This window comes from Haliotis rubra, unplaced genomic scaffold (genome assembly GCF_003918875.1).
Source record: "Haliotis rubra isolate DU_JTF1 unplaced genomic scaffold, ASM391887v1 Scf111, whole genome shotgun sequence".
Taxonomy (NCBI): domain Eukaryota; kingdom Metazoa; phylum Mollusca; class Gastropoda; order Lepetellida; family Haliotidae; genus Haliotis; species Haliotis rubra.
The window spans coordinates 458,764-483,160 of record NW_025765015.1 but is presented as its reverse complement, the minus strand read 5'-3'; the positions used below and the strand labels follow the sequence as shown (position 1 = coordinate 483,160).

General features: G+C 41.5%; 1 protein-coding gene across 1 annotated transcript in view; it reads left to right on the top strand.

Annotated features, from left to right (window-relative positions):
- LOC124287900 (calcium/calmodulin-dependent protein kinase type 1-like) overlaps positions 1-24,397 on the top strand; it is an 89,051-nt gene that overhangs the window by 26,295 nt on the left and 38,359 nt on the right. The window contains exon 2 of the mRNA XM_046724390.1: positions 10,906-11,040. Coding sequence (XP_046580346.1) covers positions 10,906-11,040 — 135 coding nt within the window. The remainder of the gene's footprint in view (positions 1-10,905; positions 11,041-24,397) is intronic.

Genomic DNA, 24,397 nt, shown 5'->3' with positions numbered 1-24,397 from the left:
TGGAGATCATGACATACATCACTTTGTTGTGTCATCAACAGTACACACTTATTTATTGGAGATCATGACATACATCACTTTGTGTCATCAACACTACACACTCATTTATTGGAGATCATGACATACATCACTTTGTTGTGTCATCAACACTACACACTCATCTATTGGAGATCATGACATACATCACTTTGTTGTGTCATCAACACTACACACTCATTTATTGGAGATCATGACATACATCACTTTGTTGTGTCATCAACACTACACACTCATTTATTGGAGATCATGACATACATCACTTTGTTGTGTCATCAACACTACACACTCATCTATTGAAGATCATGACATACATCACTTTGTTGTGTCATCAACACTACACTCTTATTTATTAGAGATCATGACATACATCACTTTGTTGTGACATCAACACTACACACTCATCTATTGGAGATCATGACATACATCACTTTGTTGTGTCATCAACACTACACACTCATCTATTGGAGATCATGACATACATCACTTTGTTGTGTCATCAACACTACACACTCATCTATTGGAGATCATGACATACATCACTTTGTTGTGTCATCAACACTACACACTCATCTATTGGAGATCATGACGTACATCTCTTTGTTGTGTCATCAACACTACACACTCATTTATTAGAGATCATGACATACATCACTTTGTTGTGTCATCAACACTACACACTCATTTATTAGAGATCATGACATACATCACTTTGTTGTGTCATCAACACTACACACTCATTTATTGGAGATCATGACATACATGACTTTGTTGTGTCATCAACACTACACACACATGACATCATTTATTGGAGATCACGACATACATCACTTTGATGTGTCATCAACACTACACACTCATCTATTGGAGATCATGACATACATCACTTTGTTGTGTCATCAACACTACACACTCATCTATTGGAGATCATGACATACATCACTTTGTGTCATCAACACTACACACTCATTTATTGGAGATCATGACATACATCACTTTGTTGTGTCATCAACACTACACACTCATTTATTGGAGATCATGACATACATCACTTTGTTGTGTCATCAACACTACACACTCATCTATTGGAGATCATGACATACATCACTTTGTTGTGTCATCAACACTACACACTCATTTATTGGAGATCATGACATACATCACTTTGTTGTGTCATCAACACTACACACTCATTTATTGGAGATCATGACATACATCACTTTGTTGTGTCAGCTATCACTATACCCGGTGAATACATTCTTTTGAAATCATGTTTTCTTGTGAATCAGTTTCCGTGCACCTCCCTGTTTCCAGCTTTTAATTAACTCAGAGGACAGAGAGGACATTAATTAATGTTATAATTTCTTGAGGACCAATAATATGAAATATTGAAAACAAGGAAAATATTTTTTTTATATTTCTAGTTTTCTCTGTAGTACAAAGAGGGGAGAGGTTCATTCATAAAACAAAATGAACGATAAAACATAGAGCTGCAAATTTGCATAAAATATCCATTAAATTACCCACAATATGCAGCTCAATCAAACAGGCAAAAAAAATAAAGGTATGCTATTAAAGTAAAACAAGTGTGCATGTTACAACTGATAGATAAAGCATGTTACAACTGATAGATATAATAAGTTCCATGTTACAACTGATTGATAAAACAAGGTGAATGTTACAACTGATTGATAAAATAAGGTGCATGTTACAACTGATTGATATAGCATGTTATACATGATGGATAAAACAAATGTGGATGTTACAACTGACAGATAAAACAATGTGCATGTTACACCTGACAGATAAAACATGTTACAACTGACAGATAAAACAATGTGGATGTTAAACCTGACAGATAAAACATGTTACACCTGACAGATAAAACAATGTGCATGTTAAACCTGACAGATAAAACATGTTACACCTGACAGATAAAACATGTTACACCTGACAGAGAAACATGTTACAACTGACAGATAAAACAAATGTGTTTGTTACAACTGAAATTAATTTCATGACAGTTAAATTTGAATATAAAATTACAGCAAACGTGAAATAATTAAAGATTGCAACTGAAAAAAACATGACATAGCTGCTCTACCTATTGTTGATTCTTGCTTCAGAAAATTGCATGCAATTCCCACTCTTTCTTTCAAGGCCAAGTCTTGATGAAGGAATCCAGTACATGTTGGCTCTGATAGTTTGAGTGAAGTGACCTGGTCAGCTACTTTCTCTGGCACAGACAAAAGGCATGATTATACATAACCATCCACCCAGAAAGACAGCAGATGGATGGAAACATAAATATCCTTGTACATATTTAGTTTTATAGAGAATGAAGCCCAATTTGTTGTAACAGCATCTTGGCCACACAAACTCAGATTTAAAGAGTTTACACACAATGACAGTATCCATCAAAACAGGTTTTCAAGTTAAAATATGCAGATGTTAAGAAACGCAGGAGAAAAGAACTGAATACCCTAAACAAATTCAAAATGAAAATCAAATACGTGAGTGAAATACCCCAGTAACCAAAAGCTTAGCCGGAGTTGTAGGTATAGAGTAAGATATTTGACAGTGTTGATGTGGTCATGCAATAGCATGCCTTACATGTACGAAAATCTATATTGCATGAATATGTTTTATGATCTATTCAAAACAACAATTGTGTCATGAAGTAAAGCCTCCATTGAGTCTACAAAACAGACATTAAGCTCAGAAATACTTATGTTATTTGATAATATGTATAAAAATATGTACATATTTCTAAAGAAGCCCAGAAAAATTCATAATGTCAGACCTAGAGCTGAGGCAATCTAGACATGCCCAGTCATTCAAGACTAGAGTTTGAGGCTTTTTTAAATTTGTTCTCTGGAGTCTGAAAAAAAGACAATGAGGCTGCTTCCTTGCTGCCATTGAACATACACCTAATCTGCGTGTGTTACACATACACTTGGCTCCATCTAAAAGGATCTATTCTTAGCTAAAAACAGTAAGGGATTGCCCCTTCGTTTACATGTAATATCTTTATCAGACATTGCACAGCAATAAATCTGTTTTAATTGTGATGTAAAGTTAAAAAACACTTGAAGGTCACACGTAGTAATGATGAAATCCCATAGGTCATAGACTGATTGATGTGAACCGAGGAAGATGTGTAAGTCGTGTTTTGTCCGATCACTGTGACATTCACTTTGTGATTGGTCATACAGTTGTATGCCTGCATGTGAGTTCAAGATCACTTGGGGATAATGTTTTTCACACAAGATACTTAAATTACATGGCTCCTGTTTTCAGTGTTCAAGGAGATATTTCTTCGTGAAGCCAAGTAGATGATGATTTATGTTCTGGTCTCTTATAACCAGATATTCATACACATAAACAGGATGCTGTGCACAATGGGCTACCACATGACACATACATGCTAGTAGACAAGTCATGTGCTGCTGTTTGAGGTGAAATGGGATCATGAAATGTGATTCAATCTCAAAATACTTAGTTGTAAAAGCTTAATTGTAAGAGTGGATTGACCGAGTCACAGTCATCCTGGCTCCCTGTTTGGGAGTTGATGAGAGTTACTCTATTCCTGTCACTCCTCATTGTGATCGCATTGTATTAGGTGACACTTGTGAACATCGTATTGCAATCAGCGTAATTGTCCCTGCTCTGTCAGGTGGCCGTCATGGTCACCTCTCTGCCCTGGCTGGCTGTGTAATACACTTAGAGACAGGAATACGACCAAGTTTCAGTCACTGACTAGAATATTACTCCAGTAATCAGCTGAATGATTTAACTAAACCATGTATAATTAGGACTGTCCTAATGATGGATGAATTTTGTTCTCCTGTCCGACAGTTATAGTCACTGTAGCTGTTGCTTATCAAATTAGCTGTGTTGTTGCTGTGATAACAGAGTTGTTAAATTGATGAAAAATTGATTGAATTTTGTATAATATTTAAAGAATCATTTCTCCTGTGCAGGGAGAAAAATATACACGCACCAAATATATATATATATAATCAATATGACAATATAATCTGTGTATAATCAATATGTACAGTTGGCATATTCTCTTTATTACTGATTTTAATATAGTATCATAAAAATTCCAACCTCATCTATTGAAAACCGCACACAATCATTATTTTCTTGCTCAGATTCATTCTTGAAAGTTGACACCATCAGTGCTATTCAAAATAGCTCAACATATCAGTATATAATTTTGAAAGATAGAATTGTACTTGATGTCCAGCTTCTGAACTCTGGAATTGCGCTCTTGGTTCCTGAGCCAGCTAGAGACACATTTAGTTTTAGTGCTAGAACCTCTACATTTTGGAAGTACTGTATGTTCCATGGGAGCCTTTGCTGCAATAGTCTCATCACTGCCCATGGGGCTATATGAATCTGTTTCAACCTGCAGGATTAAGAGCTTGACTTGAAATAATCTTTTTCACTGTCCCTGATCTGTATTATTTACTCTTGTGCTCAGCCCTTTCTGTGATGTGAAAGGCCTACATGAAGCAAGTTTAGATGGTCCCAAGCTTCAGGAGACTAGAGCGTAAGCTTGGACTGCAGGTGGCTTGAGAAAGGGGTTGCAGCCAGTGAGGTGGTGCTGGTGAAACATTGATCAGAGAACCAAGTGTCAGTGTGAGATGACATGCGTTAATATTTCAAGTATAGTCCTCCCTGACCTGTGTTTATGACCTGTGGAAGGTGTGGATGTGTGGGTGGGTGCGGCAGCAGCAGCAGCAGCAGGGTGGCGACTCTGCTCAGTCCACCACAATTTAATTACTGTTTTAATGTGTCCAGCTATGGGAGCCAATATTGACAGACTGTGGCTAATTACTTTGTGGCTGGTCGCAAAGGTCAACTGTCCCCCATCCACACTTACATAATGTTGCTGACCTTTGGGGACACTTGGTCCAATATTGAAAACTCTTTTGACATTTCCTGAAAGTACAGTGTTTATTGCTGAAGCTGGAGACAGCAGTTTACAGTCAGAGCAGGACCAGAATGTTATGGAGCTACCGCTAGAAACCTCCATCATAGATGGTCAATTTGTGTCAGGAAGGAGGAATGACTTTTTGTGAGGGTTTTATGGTGTTGGACAGAGTCAATAATTTGTCTTAATTTGAAATAAATTTCATCATAGTTGTTTTTGATTATTGTTGGTTGTGAATGTTTGGTATCATTGATGTTTTTAGGTGTGGTTTATGGGGGAACCAGAGGTAAAGTTTACATCCATGACTGACTTAGATGTTGGGTAGTCTTGTGGAGACTTGACATGAAGCTCCATTTGAAACAGAAAAGTTTTTCAAAGACTGGTCATTTCTGATTCATTTGGTAGAACTTCTTGAATTGAATGTTGTTTATTTGATGAATAACACCATTTAATCAATCCGACAAATTCATAATTGAATAGCATGTGACACAAAAAATTCAGATGGAAATGTTTTCGGATCAACTAATGTGCATAGTGGACCAGTGTTTATGGAAAATGCTTTGTAATGCCTATCAAGAAATATCAGTGTGAAGGATGCAAAGCAAATCATGTTATTAAGTACTGAGCTTACGAATTAATAAAATGTGCGATCACGTTCTCATTTGGTGCTGCTGTCTTCTGTCTGACATCACACTTGGCTGAAGCACATTTACAGTGCTTGACTCCAAGCATTTCAGTCCATACATAGAGTGTCATGAAAATCCAGTGACAGAGATGGCCTGCCTGTAAGTGCTGTGTGTGCTGGTCATTATCGGCCATGGCCGCCAGGGTTGTCTACACCATTCCCAGTTGATTGACCACTGGCGATCTGGCTGTCCCTGCTCCACCACATGGTGAGACTGGGTGAAAGGCCTTGCACCTCACATGGGTTACTGGCCAGGGCCCAGACTAATGAATCCAATTGTGTGCAGTGACAAGGGATGAGAGCTGAATACTGCTCAAGAGGCGACATCCCCCCAGACTTGCCTGTGATGTTTCTACTTTAACGTCATGTTATGTCATAGCTGAATGTTCAGCATGAAAGGGCTGAGTGGTAGATTTACCCATAGGTTCAGTTTAGAACCTGTTCAAGCAGTTTGTTGTGGTTCTGTGTAACACAAGTTACAGGTGTAATGAAGACTACAATGAATCCTTGAGCTGGCCAACTGAATTAGTAGAACGTAATTTACGAGTTTTCATGCTTGAGGATAGACTTCTTATGGAAGAAAAGATTTTCACAAAGAGAAGGTGTTATAGTTTGAAAATGGTAATGAAAGGGAAAAAAATCAAGTATGAAATGAAAAGAAGGAAAGCAATGGCATTCTGACCTTTCCAGGAACAGTGTTAATTAGTGTGCTCTGAAGTAGTCAAAGTATAATATTTTGCAGTTGCTCTGAGGCTTCAGAGAACAGGATCAACATGAGGCTCACACTGTAGCAAGCGGTTAAACATCTGGTTCCTGTACATGGGGCTCAGCATCTTGTCCTCTGAGCATCATTTACACAGGATCATTTACAGGCTCAGCATCTTGTCCCCCTACGTGAGGATTGGCATCTTGTTCCCCTACTTGTGGCTCGGCATCTAGTCCCCCTACATAAAGCTCGGCATCTAGTCCCCCTACATAAAGCTCGGCATCTAGTCCCCCTACTTGTGGCTCGGCATCTAGTCCTCCTACATAAAGCTTGGCATCTAGTCCTCCTACATAAAGCTTGGCATCTAGTCCTCCTACATAAAGCTCGGCATCTAGTCCCCCTACTTGTGGCTCGGCATCTAGTCCTCCTACATGGGGCTCTGCATCTAATCCCCCTACATGGGGCTCTGCATCTAGTCCCCCTACATGAGGCTCAGCATCTAGTCCCCCTACATGAGGCTCTGCATCTAGTCCCCCTACATGGGGCTCAAGGCTAGTCCCCTACATGAGGCTCTGCATCTAGTCCCCTACATGAGGCTCTGCATCTAGTCCCCCTACATAAAGCTCGGCATCTAGTCCCCCTACATAAAGCTCTGCATCTAGTCCCCCTACATGGGGCTCGGCATCTAGTCTCCCTACATGGGGCTCTGCATCTAGTCCCCCTACATAAAGCTCTGCATCTAGTCCCCCTACATGGGGCTCTGCATCTAGTCCCCCTACATAAAGCTCGGCATCTAGTCCCCCTACATGGGGCTCTGCATCTAGTTCCCCTACATGGGGCTCGGCATCTAGTCCCCCTACATGAGGCTCGGCATCTAGTCCCCCTACATGAGGCTCTGCATCTAGTCCCCCTACATGGGGCTCGGCATCTAGTCCCCCTACATAAAGCTCGGCATCTAGTCCCCCTACTTGTGGCTCTGCATCTAATCCCCCTACATGAGGCTCAGCATCTAGTCCCCTACATGAGGCTCTGCATCTAGTCCCCTACATGGGGCTTTGCATCTAGTCCCCTACATGAGGCTCTGCATCTAGTCCCCTACATGAGGCTTTGCATCTAGTCCCCCTACATAAAGCTCGCATCTAGTCCCCCTACATAAAGCTCTGCATCTAGTCCCCCTACATGGGGCTCGGCATCTAGTCTCCCTACATGGGGCTCTGCATCTAGTCCCCTACATGGGGCTACATCTCTGCATCTAGTCCCCTACATGGGGCTCTGGTCCCCCTACATGGGGCTCTGCATCTAGTCCCCTACATGGGGCTCTGCATCTAGTCCCCTACATGGGGCTCGGCATCTAGTCCCCTACATGGGGCTCTGCATCTAGTCCCCTACATGGGGCTCTGCATCTAGTCCCCCTACATGAGGCTCCCCTACATGAGGCTCTGCATCTAGTCCCCCTACATGGGGCTCTGCATCTAGTCCCCCTACATAAAGCTCGGCATCTAGTCCCCCTACTTGTGGCTCGGCATCTAGTCCTCCTACATAAAGCTTGGCATCTAGTCCTCCTACATAAAGCTTGGCATCTAGTCCTCCTACATGGGACTCTGCATCTAGTCCCCCTACATGGGGCTCAGCATCTAGTCCCCCTACATGAGGCTCAGCATCTAGTCCCCCTACATGAGGCTCTGCATCTAGTCCCCCTACATGAGGCTCAGCATCTAGTCCCCCTACATGAGGCTCAGCATCTAGTCCCCCTACATGAGGGCTCAGCATCTAGTCCCCTACATAAAGCTCTGCATCTAGTCCCCTACATGGGGGTCCCTACATGGGGCATCTAGTCTCCTACATGGGGCTCTGCATCTAGTCCCCTACATAAAGCTCTGCATCTAGTCCCCCACATGGGGCTCTGCATCTAGTCCCCCAGTCCCCTACATAAAGCTCGGCATCTAGTCCCCCTACATGGGGCTCTGCATCTAGTTCCCCTACATGGGGCTCGGCATCTAGTCCCCCTACATGAGGCTCGCATCTAGTCCCCCTACATGAGGCTCTGCATCTAGTCCCCCTACATGGGGCTCGGCATCTAGTCCCCCTACATAAAGCTCGGCATCTAGTCCCCCTACTTGTGGCTCTGCATCTAATCCCCCTACATGAGGCTCAGCATCTAGTCCCCCTACATGAGGCTCTGCATCTAGTCCCCCTACATGGGGCTCGGCATCTAGTCCCCCTACATGAGGCTCTGCATCTAGTCCCCCTACATGAGGCTTTGCATCTAGTCCCCCTACATAAAGCTCGGAATCTAGTCCCCCTACATAAAGCTCTGCATCTAGTCCCCCTACATGGGGCTCGGCATCTAGTCTCCCTACATGGGGCTCTGCATCTAGTCCCCCTACATGGGGCTCGGCATCTAGTCTCCCTACATGGGGCTCTGCATCTAGTCCCCCTACATGGGGCTCTGCATCTAGTCCCCCTACATGGGGCTCTGCATCTAGTCCCCCTACATACAGCATCTAGTCCCCCTACATGGGGCTCTGCATCTAGTCCCCCTACATGGGGCTCTGCATCTAGTCCCCCTACATGAGGCTCGGCATCTAGTCCCCCTACATGAGGCTCTGCATCTAGTCCCCCTACATGGGGCTCGGCATCTAGTCCCCCTACATAAGGCTCTGCATCTAGTCCCCCTACTTGTGGCTCGGCATCTAGTCCTCCTACATAAAGCTTGGCATCTAGTCCTCCTACATAAAGCTTGGCATCTAGTCCTCCTACATGGGACTCTGCATCTAGTCCCCCTACATGAGGCTCAGCATCTAGTCCCCCTACATGAGGCTCAGCATCTAGTCCCCCTACATGAGGATCAGCATCTAGTCCCCCTACATGAGGCTCAGCATCTAGTCCCCCTACATGAGGATCAGCATCTAGTCCCCCTACATGAGGCTCAGCATCTAGTCCCCCTACATGAGGCTCTGCATCTAGTCTCCCTACATGGGGCTCAGCATCTAGTCCCCCTACATGAGGCTCAGCATCTAGTCCCCGTACATAAAGCTTGGCATCTAGTCCCCCTACATAAAGCTCGGCATCTAGTCCCCCTACATGAGGCTCGGCATCTAGTCCCTCTACATGAGGCTCAGTATCTAGTCCTCTGACTTGAGGCTCGGCATCTAGTCCCCCTATTGCTATTGCACTGTATCTGTTTTGTTTCTAACTCAGGCCTTTGTAGTGCTGTAGTGGATATTAACTTGAAGTAATCAATGTAATCTAATCTCGGTCAAAACATTAAACCTAGCTGTCAGAGCCCAGCTTTGGCATTTTGTTCATGTTATCTGTAGCAGGAATCATGTCATTTAGTTAATAGCACATTATAGCATTGGAGAAGCTAGCTTGAATGTTCTTGATGTGTGTATGTTGATTATGGACTGTTCTTGATGTGTGTATGTTGATTATGGACTTTTCTTGATGGACTGTTCTTGATGTGTGTACGTTGTTGATTATGGACTGTTCTTGATGTGTGTATGTGTTATGGATGTTCTTGATTATGGACTGTTCTTGATGTGTGTATGTTGATTATGGACTTTTCTTGATGGACTGTTCTTGATGTGTGTATGTTGATTATGGACTGTTCTTGATGTGTGTATGTTGATTATGGACTGTTCTTGATGTGTGTATGTTGATTATGGACTGATCTTGATGTGTGTATGTTGATTATGGACTGTTCTTGATGTGTGTATGCTGATTATGGACTGTTCTTGATGTGTGTATGTTGATTATGGACTGATCTTGATGTGTGTATGTTGATTATGGACTGTTCTTGATGTGTGTATGCTAATTATGGACTGTTCTTGATGTGTGTATGTTGATTATGGAATGGTTTTGTGAAAATGTTTGTTTGGGTATTGTGTATACAATGGGTATGGAATCATCACTTGATGCTCCCATGACACCCGAGTCGTGTGTATGGGTTCAGTGGGTATCGAATCGTGTCAGATATTGGAATAAAGCATGTTATTGATGTCAGTTTGCCTTGACATTCTTCCTGCATGTGCAGCTGCGTGACAGGTGGTAGCCTTATCTTGCCGCAGAGTCTGTTGAGGACCTGGATTTTAACAGGTTCCCAGCAACATCATGCTGATCGTGAGAGCTGAGTGAATGAACTGGATGGTGAGGCTCAGGGTAGTGATTGATCATGTCTTGTATCATTGCGTTTTTTATCAACCACCAGTTTACCTGGTCCACAGTTCAATGTTTGCAGGTCGACATCATTTTGCTGAAATACTGTGTGACCTTACACAACTAGTTAACAAACAAATACTCCAAACCTACTGTCATTATCTCAATAGCCATGTTTCAATGCCAGAATTGCTGATGTCCTCTAGCTAAGGGCCTTACTGTGACTCACCAGGTCCCCACCACCATCTTCACCTCAATGTGCACCGTTGGTGTCCTGCTTCGCTCATCTGGGTATTCTGAGTCCACTTCATCAAGTTATGACCCATGAATTTCTGTCCTGATGCTGTAACTCATTATGTTTCCCTTGTGTTTCAGAGGAGCATTCTCAGAGGTTGTGTTAGGAGAGGACAAATTTAACAGGGGGAAGTACATGGCTGTGAAATGTATCGACAGGAAAGGTTTACTTGGCAAGGAAGAAGCCCTGGAGAATGAGATCTCAGTATTGAGGAGGTAAGTAGTATCTACATCTAGCTGGACTTATGGCTGACAACATGTCTCCATGGACATGCACTACTCTTGTTACTCACTGATAATGCTAATAAGTCTGAGTTTGTCAGCGCTCTGTGCCAGTGTTATGTATCAACTGCGTCTGTTACAACTCTATACCTTGAATGTGAAATTTTAGTGTCTATCAATTCATTTGTCAAGGATTACTTATTTCATGCATAAATTGAGGCATTCTGCTTGTTCTTGGGTTTATGAAATATTGACATGTTGAGATAATCATATTGATTGAAAATACATACACCACAGTACTAGGATCTGTAGTCCCAGATCTAGTCTGCATGAGGTGGACGTTGACAAAAGATGAGCTTGGTCCTTTCAAGTGATCTACAGGTTTTCACACAGTCATGATCAGTTATTGATTTCAGACTTCTTCAGAGTATATGTTTGTATGAAGTGTATATACTTGTGCACAGTTGAAACCACCCATTCACCTGCAGTGAAAGGTGAAAGGACTTGCATGTTTGAAATGTTCACATGCCAATGTCACTGTAGTGATTGGAATAGGACAAAGTATGTCTTTGAGCTGCTGCTTCTGATCAATGACTGCCCAAATTCACCGTCATCTCCAACACGACCCATTTAACACAGTGTTGCAGTCCCCAGTTTAACCTGACTGAAAGTCTGACACCTCGGCTTCTTGTTGAAGACACTCCAGGAGGGCTCAGAGGATCATACATACACCACAGTGCATGATAGCCAACTCTTCTCAGTACCTCAGCACACACTAAGTTCAATGCAAACACTAGCCTCAGAGCCTACACCAAGGAAGACCTCAGTTTTCATCTCAGATCAGCTTTGAGGACCAGTATTAGGATGTAGAAAGGGACTGTTTGTGTCAACCTTCCTTACTGTTCCCGGCTGATGATGGCTGATGTATATATGTAGGCGTATATACTGTAGAAGCTTGCTTTGTGATGCCCATATGAGATAGCTGCTTATGTGAAATGCAGGCTGTGTGGTTGTTTTGGTTCTGTTAGTCTGATACCACTTCATGGCCACGACCATGGCTACCTTGTTGTAGGAGAATCTGACACCACCACTCTCATCTAGTCTCTCTTCCTTAGCCAGGTGAACCCTAAATAATGGTAATATGTTGGTATCTCAGCAAACTACTAATTGTCACATGCAGATGAAGGCCAAATTGTATTAACCATTTCTTTTTCAACATTACCTACTTTCAAAGTAAAATGTGGATATTCATCACAAGGTATGATTTTATATGTTGACATGGTTAAACTCTGTAAATATTCCCTGGTGGGAAATTAAGCTCTTTTCTTGCTTATGTTCTTCTGAAGGTGACACAGGGATGTTTCAGCTCAGTGCATTTTGGATGTATGCTAAGCTGAGATGGAGCTTGCAGAAGATAAGATGATGGACCATTGATGGCACGTTTTAGAAACGATTCAGCAGTATGTGTCGACTGTATAATTTTGTACTTCAAAACTGAGTGGTGTGTACACTTGGGCCTAAGGAAATACTAACAATCATCGCACTGACTGATTTTGATTTATGTCAGTTTTTGTTATGTGTCAGAAAACGAACAAATTTCACCATTTTTCATCATACATGGATCAAAGTAAGTCTGTCAGCATTGAAGTAATAGTAAAATGGACGGCCCTAACTGACAAGTTGCTATTGTCAGTACATATGAACTGCCTCAGGTGTCAGCCATGTTGCTAGTATAGGTACATGTGAACTGCCTCAGCTGTCAGCCATGTTGCTAGTGTCAGTACATATGAACTGCCTCAGCTGTCAGCCATGTTGCTAGTACAGATACATGTGAACTGCCTCAACTGTCAGCCATGTTGCTGTTGTCAGTACATATGAACTGCCTCAACTGTCAGCCATGTTGCTATTGTCAGTACATATGAACTGCCTCAACTGTCAGCCATGTTGCTATTGTCAGTACATATGAACTGCCTCAACTGTCAGCCATGTTGCTATTGTCAGTACATATGAACTGCCTCAGCTGTCAGCCATGTTGCTAGTACAGGTACATGTGAACTGTCTCAGCTGTCAGCCATGTTGCTGTTGTCAGTACATATGAACTGCCTCAACTGTCAGCCATGTTGCTATTGTCAGTACATATGAACTGCCTCAACTGTCAGCCATGTTGCTATTGTCAGTACATATGAACTGCCTCAGCTGTCAGCCATGTTGCTAGTACAGGTACATGTGAACTGCCTCAGCTGTCAGCCATGTTGCTATTGTCAGTACATATGAACTGCCTCAACTGTCAGCCATGTTGCTATTGTCAGTACATGTGAACTGCCTCAGCTATCAGCCATGTTGATGAACTGCCTCAGGTGTCGGCCATGTTGCTAGTGTCAGTACATATGAACTGCCTCAGCTGTCGGCCATGTTGCTAGTACAGGTACATGTGAACTGTCTCAGCTGTCAGCCATGTTGCTATTGTCAGTACATATGAACTGCCTCAACTGTCAGCCATGTTGCTATTGTCAGTACATGTGAACTGCCTCAGCTATCAGCCATGTTGATGAACTGCCTTAGGTGTCGGCCATGTTGCTAGTGTCAGTACATATGAACTGCCTGAGCTGTCGGCCATGTTGCTAGTGTCAGTACATATGAACTGCCTGAGCTGTCGGCCATGTTGCTAGTGCTGGTACATGTGAACTGCCTGAGCTGTCGGCCATGTTGCTAGTGCTGGTACATGTGAACTGCCTGAGCTGTCGGCCATGTTGCTAGTGCTGGTACATGTGAACTGCCTGAGCTGTCAGCCATGTTGCTAGTGCTGGTACATGTGAACTGCCTCAGGTGTCAGCTATGTTGCAAGTGTCAGTACATATGAACTGCCTCAGGTGTCGGCCATGTTGCTCTTGTCAGTACATGTGAACTGCCTGAGCTGTCGGCCATGTTGATGAACTGCCTCAGGTGTCGGCCATGTTGCTAGTGTCAGTACATATGAACTGCCTCAGGTGTTGGCCATGTTGCTCGTGTGTCAGTACATATGAACTGCCTGAGCTGTCGGCCATGTTGATGAACTGCCTCAGGTGTCAGCTATGTTGCAAGTGCCTCAGTACATATGAACTGCCTCAGGTGTTGGCCATATGTTGCTCGTGGTCAGTACATATGAACTGCCTGAGCTGTCGGGCCGTGTTGCTAGTGCTGGCACATGTGAACTGCCTGAGCTGTCAGCCATGTTGCAAGTGCTGGTACATATGAACTGCCTCAGGTGTTGGCCATGTTGCTCGTGTCAGTACATATGAACTGCCTGAGCTGTCGGCCATGTTGCTAGTGCTGGTACATGTGAACTGCCTGAGCTGTCGGCCATGTTGCTAGTGCTGGTACATGTGAACTGCCTGAGCTGTCGGCCATGTTGCTAGTGCTGGTACACGTGAACTGTTGTCAGCCAGGTGGTACCAGGAACCGGGGCCGTGCTGCAGACAAACACCAGGATTATCTCCACCACAGCACTTCGCTTGTCAGGAAGCACACAAATGTCAGGCAATTTCTTAGGGTCGCAAGGATTCCAAGCCATTATCCTGCTTTACCCTGAAGATGTTACATTGATAAAATAATCAGCTGTCTTTACTTAAATAAGCAGGACGATGATTTACACTAGTTTTTGGACAGACTATGTTCCAGATTTGGAGACACCCATTTCCGCATGGTTTCATCTCATTTTGTAACCTCTGTTCCTCCAAACATTCCTTCCTGCTGTGTGATGAATACAAGTTGATCAGATCCCGCAATAGAAGGCTTGCAGAAACCAAATAATACCACGTGTTCCTAGTCACTACTCCAAAGCTATGACATATATAAAGTGGCATTGATTCTTCCACAATGTAAAGGTCACAAATGAATGATTCACTCTTTTATTTCAAAGTCATGTTATGTGCCAGTAACTTCAAATTCTTCATGAGAAATAAAATGCGCTGACTTCCACAACTTGCCAGTACATTTTCAGAAATGTATTCAGTTGAAGTCCTAAGAGGATTCCTGCACTAACAGAGCAAACATATGACTGTTTATGAAATACCTTTGATGCAGATCATCCTCTGACTATGACATACATGAGTTCATCAAATGTGCCGAGATTACAGAGAGCTGAAATAGAAAGACTGATGGATTATCCATATTACTTTAATGAGAATGAAGTCCCGCGGTTACAGTGGATGAAGAATGTTAAGAGCATCCTTGACTTCATAGAAACATGAGTACATCAAGTCATACATTTATCATGACAAGCCATACCAATGAGTTTGTGAAAAAAACTGGCTTTAGTGTTATGTGTATGCAGTCCAGATTATCAGTCAAGTGCTGACTTTCTTCAGAATTTCTAATGCTCATCTTGGGTTGAATTTCCGTGTTCTAATGCACATTTGAAATGTAATGGCATGTTTGAAATATGGTGTGGCTTCAGAAGGATACACTTCCAAATCATACTGTTTGAACAAGAATGCCTTGTGTAGTTCATTATGTGTATCAGGTCATATTAATTTATTTTTGAACACATATCACTTGACAAGAAGCAACTTAATGCATTGTATCATCAGCAAAATATACCTGATGATTCAGAAATTGAAAAGGATATCAGGGCTCCAGATAATTTTTCAACATCAGGAGTACGTACTCCTTATTTTTTCAATATATGAGTACTGGAAAACAATAAGAGTACATTTAGAGTACTGAATGGAATTTAATGGTGTATCATTAAACTTGTGCTTCGTTTCATATATGCATGACAGCATTGCTACTCTGGTGTAAACGGTCAATAAACAATTAAACAATACTTTTTCAGATAAATATGTCTGTAAATGATTCTAAGACGGTACACAATTGCTGTGGTGCGTATCTGCTATGTTTTCTAAATTATTTCCTACCGTATTGTGTATATTTTTTATTCGATACGGCCCTTATCTGTAGCCCTGGGATATTATCAGTCGCTATGATTTTAAGGGGAAAACATTCTAAATTACATCTGCTTGTGATTGTAGCCATTTGAGTAAGTCAAAAGATTTGATGATAGGTATTCATTTGTTGGCATGTCTCTAAAGGGTTATGAAACATCTTCATCAGGGCACTCTGTCATTCTTATAAAACATGCTTTCTTATCATATGATCAGCATGGATTTGGGGGTTCTGCCCTTGTCAAAACTAGCTATCAGGGTTCTTCACAAATGTGTGTTATAATGTTTATCAGTATTAAAGTAATAATAATAATAATTATAATAATAATGACTTTTATATTGCGCTGTATCCACGCCATGAAGATATGCTCAAAGTGGATTATTATTACCCCGGATAACCCAAGCTGCCTGTTAGGCACTAGAAGGTTAAAAGTCTCATGACTTATTTCACCAGGTACCCATTTTCTGCTGGGTGAACAGAGGCAACTTTGAACAAACTAACTTGCCTAAGGTGAGTCCACATGTATGACATGTGCTTCATTGTGGGTAGGGGTGACTTTTGAGGGGGAAACAACTGTTACGATAGCGATAGTCTATTGCAATATACTATATTTTTTCCAGCCTTGAATGGTCTCATTTGAAGTCATTTCCCAAATAAAGGTATAGTTTATATGAAATAAAAGTAAGTATAAGTAGTTTCAGCCTTTTTTAATAGCTGACAATAAACTTAAAACCCAGATCAAGTAAACAGTTAAAATATAAACTCATTGAAGCTGCAAGTCTGCACCCAAACATCCTGTATTTTGCGCAGTGAGTTTATCAACGGAAGTCAATTACTAAACAATCGATAGTCACACACACTATCGATGCATCAATAGGTTTTCATTTCTACCATCGATTAATTGCTATCGGAGACTCAAGAATTGCAATCCATCGATAGTTTGATGCATCGTTACAACCCTAATTGCGGGACAAGACTGAAGTCTTAGAAACTCTCAGGAGTCAAGCTGTCAAACACGGTCACCTATCCAAGGACTCCGCTCCCAACGTTGCTTAACTTCAACTGATTCGTGGCCTGAGTTCTGTGCACAGGACCACATGCCATCACAGTAGTCTGAATATTGAAACAGAATGTAAGTCAGTTTACAAGTTTTGGAAACTGTGTATATAAATATTCAATAAAACATCAACTAGGATACTCATATGTACAGTTTCCACATTTAGGAGATAAACATCATGTGTTGGCAAATTTCTGGGTGTTATTGACCATTTGAAGCACAGGAATTCATTTGGAACCGATGGCGTTAGCCGGAGGTTTCAAATGAAATATTCCCGTGCTTCAAATACTCAATAACACCCGGAAATTGGCCGACACATGATGTTTATCGACATTGTAAACACAAAAATAAACCAAAAGGCCCACATGGGTTTTACTGTCTGCACTCATTGACATCGAGTACGGGTACAGCAGTGTAGTGTCATCAGCTGGCCATTTCAGCTGGATTGAGTACTATCCAAGATTCGAAACCTCACTGTCAGAGTCAATCACCTAATCACCATTACACAAAGTCAGCAATCTAACCCACTTAGCCATAGCGACTTCCACAAAATTGGAAGTCTGATGAATCTTACTTCCTTGATGAGGCACTTTGTGGATTTATATTACCGTATTTCCTGAAAATGCAGGCATGGTAACCACTGTCACAATTCACATACACACACCCAAACTCACCAACCTTCCTTCAAGTGATGGCATGTAGACCAGTCACAATTCACCGACACACACCCAAACTAACCAACCTTCCTTCAAGTGATGGCATGTAGACCAACCTTTCCTTCAAGTGATGGTATGTAGACCAGTCACAATTCACCAAACCTTCGACACACACCCAAACTCACCAGCCTTCCTTCAAGTGATGGTATGTAGACCAGTCACAATTCATCGACACACACCCAAACTCACCAACTTTCCTTCAAGTGATGGTATGTAGACCAGTCACAATTCACCGACACACACCCAAACTCACCAACTTTCCTTCAAGTGATGGTATGTAGACCAGTCACAATTCACCGACACACACCCAAACTCACCAGCCTTCCTTCAAGTGATGGTATGTAGACCAGTCACAATTCACCGACACACACCCAAACTCACCAACCTTCCTTCAAGTGATGGTATGTAGACCAGTCATGTAGACCCAGTCACAATTCCTCACCAGTCACAATTCACCGACACACACCCAAACTCACCAACCTTCCTTCAAGTGATGGTATGTAGACCAGTCACAATTCACCGACACACACCCAAACTCACCAGCCTTCCTTCAAGTGATGGTATGTAGACCAGTCACAATTCACCGACACACACCCAAACTCACCAGCCTTCCTTCAAGTGATGGTATGTAGACCAATGTCACTACACCTCAGATTCTCACTGAAAGAAGAATGTCTGCTTGTTTTTCACCTATTGGCAGCATTAAAGGTCATGCTTAGAAAAGAAAGGTCTATTGACATTAAGAATTAGGACAAAGACATTTCAGATTTCACATTCAAACTGCATGAGCATCAAACTTCAGAAGTCATCACTTCAGAACCTGATTAAAATTGATAAAGACGCGAAAGGAGAGAGGCTTCTGTTTGCTTGATGTGTATAATTTTCCCAATCCTTTCTGGTGAGCCCAAGGCAGGTCTCCTCTGACTTGGCTTCCAGGGATCAATGGCATTTCGTCTTTAATCATGCAGTGATTCCATGTGATCAAACATGGGTAAGACAGTGCTCACCAAGTCAGTAACCACATCACAGCTGTCCAGTAGAGTGGGTGCAACTCAAATTGAATCATTCACCGTGCAACCAGGACTTTATTGTATGATGAAAGAAACAGAAAATCTTGCAGAGATTCTACATTGATTTGGATGAAAACTTAAAATTTTAAAAATATCTTCGATCAGCATATGATGCTTGTAAGTTTTAGAAAAGGAAAAAACTACAGAGAGATTTTTACAAAGTGATGTTCTTCATGCATGACTAGGAGGATGAAGTCTGAACTGGTGTTTAGGAAACTATTATGATAGTGGCAGACCTCAACTCAATGCAACGAGACTGTTGTGTCGAATTTCCAATCTAAGAAAGTTTTCTTCAATCTTGCTTCAGTAGAGATATTCTTTTGACTAATATATTGTTTTGACCTCTGGTGCCTTCCACCTTTGGTTCCATTGTTTAAAGTGACACCAGAGACTGCTGAAAGGACATGTGATGGATATGTATCGCCCTTGTGTGGAATCATTACAACTGTGCTGGCCAGGAGTGCTGTGCTGACTCAACAACAACCTCTGTTCCACCAAATTGCTGTGTATGTTCCCTCTGGCCAAAGCTTCCAGCCAGGCAATCCACTGTTGTCTTTTGTACAAGTTTTCATTGATTTTTCATTAATTCTAAGCTTTCATTCTTGCAAATTGGCTAAGGCCCTGAGCCTCTTTTGCCACCTTGGTATTGAAACTTGTTCAGATTGTAAGATAGTGAGGAGAGCTGGTGTAATTAGACCTTGCTGGATGAGCTGCTCTATCAGGAGCTCCTAGGTCTTGCCAATACTATAAGCTCTCTCTTTGTCCTGTGCAGGATCTGGACAGAGTTGGGGTAGTTTCAGCAGGGCTGGGCCTGCCTTCATATTGTGTATATGCTTAAGTTTGGCTGGCTAATTTTATTATGTAGATGTTGGCGATCAGATGACTGCATCTAACCTGAGATGAAATACTTATAATCAATCAATGCTGAAGGGGTCGTTGTCGGCACGGGTACTACAGATGTGTACCCCAGGTACGTTTGTGTATACGTACCCTAGCCAAACTCAAAATACAGAAACGTACCCTTGGAGGATTCCATTCTGCATTGTGCCGTTTTCTTGATCGGAACTGTCATACTGGTATATTAGATGGTATATTAGATGCATACACAGTAACGGATATTTCATGGTGCACAACGTACACCACTCGCAATCAGCTGAAAGGGAACAACTATATATGGTTTCGGTATTGGGTTTCGGATTATGGACTTGTCCGTCGTTTAGGGTACCGGGTACATTTCTGTAGACTGACTTTGTTTAGTGTACATTTCTGTATACAGAAACGTACCTGGGGTACATATCTGTAGTACCTGTGCCGACAACAACCCCTTCAGCTCAATCAATGGTGATCATTTGTCTTACAATATTTTGTATTCATTTGAAAAAAGGATCATTAATAATGAATGTATTAGTGGCCATTGAATATGGTTTGACACTAGGAATGATAATTATAAATCAGTATAATGGTTTGAAACAACTAGGTTAATCTGATGAGTTCCCTTGTAATGTGAGCATGGGTTCTAGGGACAGTCACTTGTAATGTACTTGTGTAAAGATGCCATGATGTATATTAAAACAGTCCCTATTAATGGTGGGTTTTACCAAACTCCATCAAGTGTAGCCTGTCCTTATATAACCTTTGAACATATAATGACACCTTTACTCTTACACACCTTCCTCCATTAAGAATGATGAGTTGTATTTATGTGAATATTCCTCCAGTCCATGAGAGTTCGATGTAACGTTTCACTGTTCTGTCTCACTCACTCACTCACTCACTCCGCTCCACTTGCTACACTCCACTCACTCACTCACTCACTCACTTGATTTGTCTTGAGAGCAGCTTACTGTACTAAGGACAGGAGTACTTAGGGATCTGTATTGTTTCTCCATTGTACACTCAAGAAATTTAAGTTTCTACTTGAACCGCAACAACTAACTAATTTTGCTATATGTTTCTTCTGATGAGAAACAGACCAACTGTAAGCAACATATATTATACAACCAGACTCCTACAAAACTGTTTTGCTAATTTGTCTGTAAGACATGTTTCAAACCAAACCACACATTAATTGTTCATACGAGAGACTGCTGGCAACGGGAGTGGGGCGAGTGTTAAGGAAATGGATTATCAGTACTTACAGCACAACATTTGTGGCTTTATGGTCGTACGATGGGCAAGCCACGTCATATCACACCCACTCGCCTCAGTTTTCTCTGTGGATCACAGACTAAATTATTTCATTGTATAAACACCCCGTCCCAGTCAGCCCAGTGCCGGCTGAAGGTAGCTGCAGTGCACAGGGTTTGGGATTCTTCCATCGATTACAAGAATTTTTCTGAGATGTTGACGGGATGAAAAGTACTGTTCTGAATGCCATTCCTTATATTACTCTCAGTTGAGATGTTATTGAATTATTTCAAGCCTGTAAGCGAATGGCCACTGGCAGGAGAAGTTGGTATTTTGACTGATATGGAGCTTCAGACACCTTGTACATAATGACTCACCCACAGCGTGCCTTAGTCTGCTGGGAAGAACTGTCTCAGGAATTCTTCATGGCTCAATCATGTCACTCCTATTGACAGTGCTTGATAGAATCATGCATTTTTATTTGCCTGTTATGAAGAGAGAACTATAAATGTGTAAACTGTATAATTACTTTGAATATCCCATCTCTACTGCGCTATAGCCTTATTTCCTGCAATACATCTTACATCATAGTTACAGAATTCCTGGAGTTTCAACAGATGTCCACATCGCTGTCAGCTATCGAAAAGAGTTGTTACGTAAACCCTTCCCTGTGTAAAAGTCTTTGCACAAAATGGGAACTGGTTCTTCTTTTTTGCAGTTTATAACTCCGACATTTTTCGGTGTACATTTGCACACATTTTTCAGATTGACTCACTACTACTCTTTGCATTTTGACTACAAAGGTATCAGTATGGCAGTACAAACTAGAGTGGCAGTACAGATTAAGAGGTAATATAACACAAGATCAGTGATTATAGCAATATAAACAATCATGGTAGTATTCACCTCTCGGCAACAGTAACCCAGCTTGGAGAGCGTGTCCAGGGTACAATCATCGCATACAATGCTACACTTCTTGTGGCTTGTGATGCAATGTGAGATAAGAGGCAAGAGTTAACTCCCAATATATAAGTAACAAAATATGCAAGAAAATGCTACAATACTCTCTAAGGCAGATGATGTTGGAATAAGCTCCTTGTTGCACTTTCAAGATCATTCTGTGTAAATCTAGTACAAGTCTAACTATAGTACACCACACCAATGCTCCTTACTGAATCTTCAGGTAAAATGGATTACAGTTGAAACACCATTGTTCAATGTACGTGGGGCGTTTAAAAAAGTAGTCAGCCTCACCTGGAAAATTATACAAATGCATTTGTTTTCATGTTTTATTTTTCTACATATCTGTCAACCTCAAGCAAACTGGTTTTGCTATGTTCCAGCCTCATGATCACCATTTTGTTTGACTTTTTATCTTAGTACCCTCCAAAAACACAAAATCTGCAATAAATACATCACAAACTTCAGGAAACGAAATATGCAAGAACCATTTTGTGTTTGAGATAGGCAGAAGTCCCCTATGATCAAACTTAGATATTATAGTGCATAAATAACCAATTTGAAACTACAACCGCTTGTTAAAGTGACTCCCCCCTTCATGTTTACTGAAAGAGCTTGTTTTGGAGACACTACGCACCCCCCTTTCATAAGGACATAACCTATTCTAATGTTTTCACTTACTCATACACGATGCCAAGGGTTCAAAATGATTACTGAATGGTCACTCAAGTGTCAGCTCTCAATATATTGTATACAGTGCCAGCTTGAATATCTGGACACAATGTTTTTGAAAGATTAAACCATTGTCACAACTCACCGACAATACTATTGCAATAGTTTTTTTCTTCTTGAATTGTCGCATTTGAAGTCATTTCCCAAATGAAAGTATAGGTTATATGAAATAAAACCAAGTTGAAGTAGTTTCAGTCTATTTTAATAACTGACAAGAAACTTAAAACCCGGATCAAGTAAACAGTTAAAACATAAACTCAATAAAGCTGCAAGTCTGCACCCAAACATTCTGTACTTTGCGCTGCGCATTTATCAATGGAAGTCAATTACTATACTATTGATAGTCACACATACTATCGATGCATCGATAGCTTTTCGTTTCTACCATTGATTAATTGCTATCGGAGACTCAAGAATTGCAATCCATCGATAGTTTGATGCATCGTTACAGCCCTAGTATGTGTAAGGAGCAAAGATAGAACTGAACCACCAACTTGTCACTGTCACGACAGTGGGGGAACTGCATCCTTGGCGTGTCGATAAAGGTTCTGCACTATTTACAGCTCAATATACTGAATGACTCGTCTTATGTCAATCTATGATCCTGGGAAGGCATTGCTGCTACATTATCATGGCCATCGTCAAAGGAAGATGAAAACGTCAGGGAAGGTGTCTTCCATGTCCTCCACCAAAGCATGTCCGATGTAGAAACACTTACGGTAGTAATGCTTGCTGATATCCTTGTGAAGCAGCCCTGTCCTATGAACCACCAAGGCAGAAAGGATACAACAGGGTCACATTGTACACAAGCGCTCTGCTGACATGACAAACATTGCCATAAACAAATCACATCAACTTTGTCCTTGACCTGAATTGTCTTCTACCAGATTTAATTCTAAGATAATCCTGTAACCTATAAGGGGACATCAACCAGTTGGCAGCTCTTGATGATAAACGACTGGTTAGGAACGAAGTTGTTGGCTGGACCTAGTTTTGCAGCTGTAAATTGGTCCATTCAGCTTTCACTACAGAAGGTAACAATTCATCCACTAGCCCCCTCAGATATCAGATACTGAGGTTTTTTATCTTCTGGTGTTCTTAGTGCTGAAGTAGAACATGGGTGATACCTGAAGTTCTTCAAGACAGTGTCTTTCTGCCCAAGTTACAGATGGAATCTACCATGGACTGATCTCAAGATGGGGGACTGGTCAGTCAACTAAGGTTACAGATATAAAAATTCAGAGTGGAAACATCAAATATGGTGCATTTTCCACTGGTTATGAAGTTTGTCAACTTTTGAAGATGTGGGTCTAATATTTATGATGTAGGGCCACTGTTCATCTGACCTAAAATGCACTCTTTAAACTTGTTTGCAGATAGCTCAATCAATACTAAAGATATTTAAGCAAGAAACTTGATTTCAAAAAAGTACCTCTGGAAGCATTGTCAGATAACTTATTCATTTAATACATTAACATTTTCCTTGTTCAGTTGTGTTTTGAATGTTTAATGTATAACTAACTTACAGCCATTGGGCTTGTTTGCATCGAATGTCGCATCGAATGTTGTTCTACTCGAGTGTTTAGGAGGAACGAAGCTGTATTGATAAAAGCTACAGAAAATCAGCTTGTAAAAATTCTTTTTGAAATGTACGATAACTTAGAATAGTGATAACCTGTCATCATCTCCTTTCCTTGAGATTGACAAGCAATGAGACGTTGGCATGAATGATGACAATGGAACACATTGATGAAAACACTAGGTGA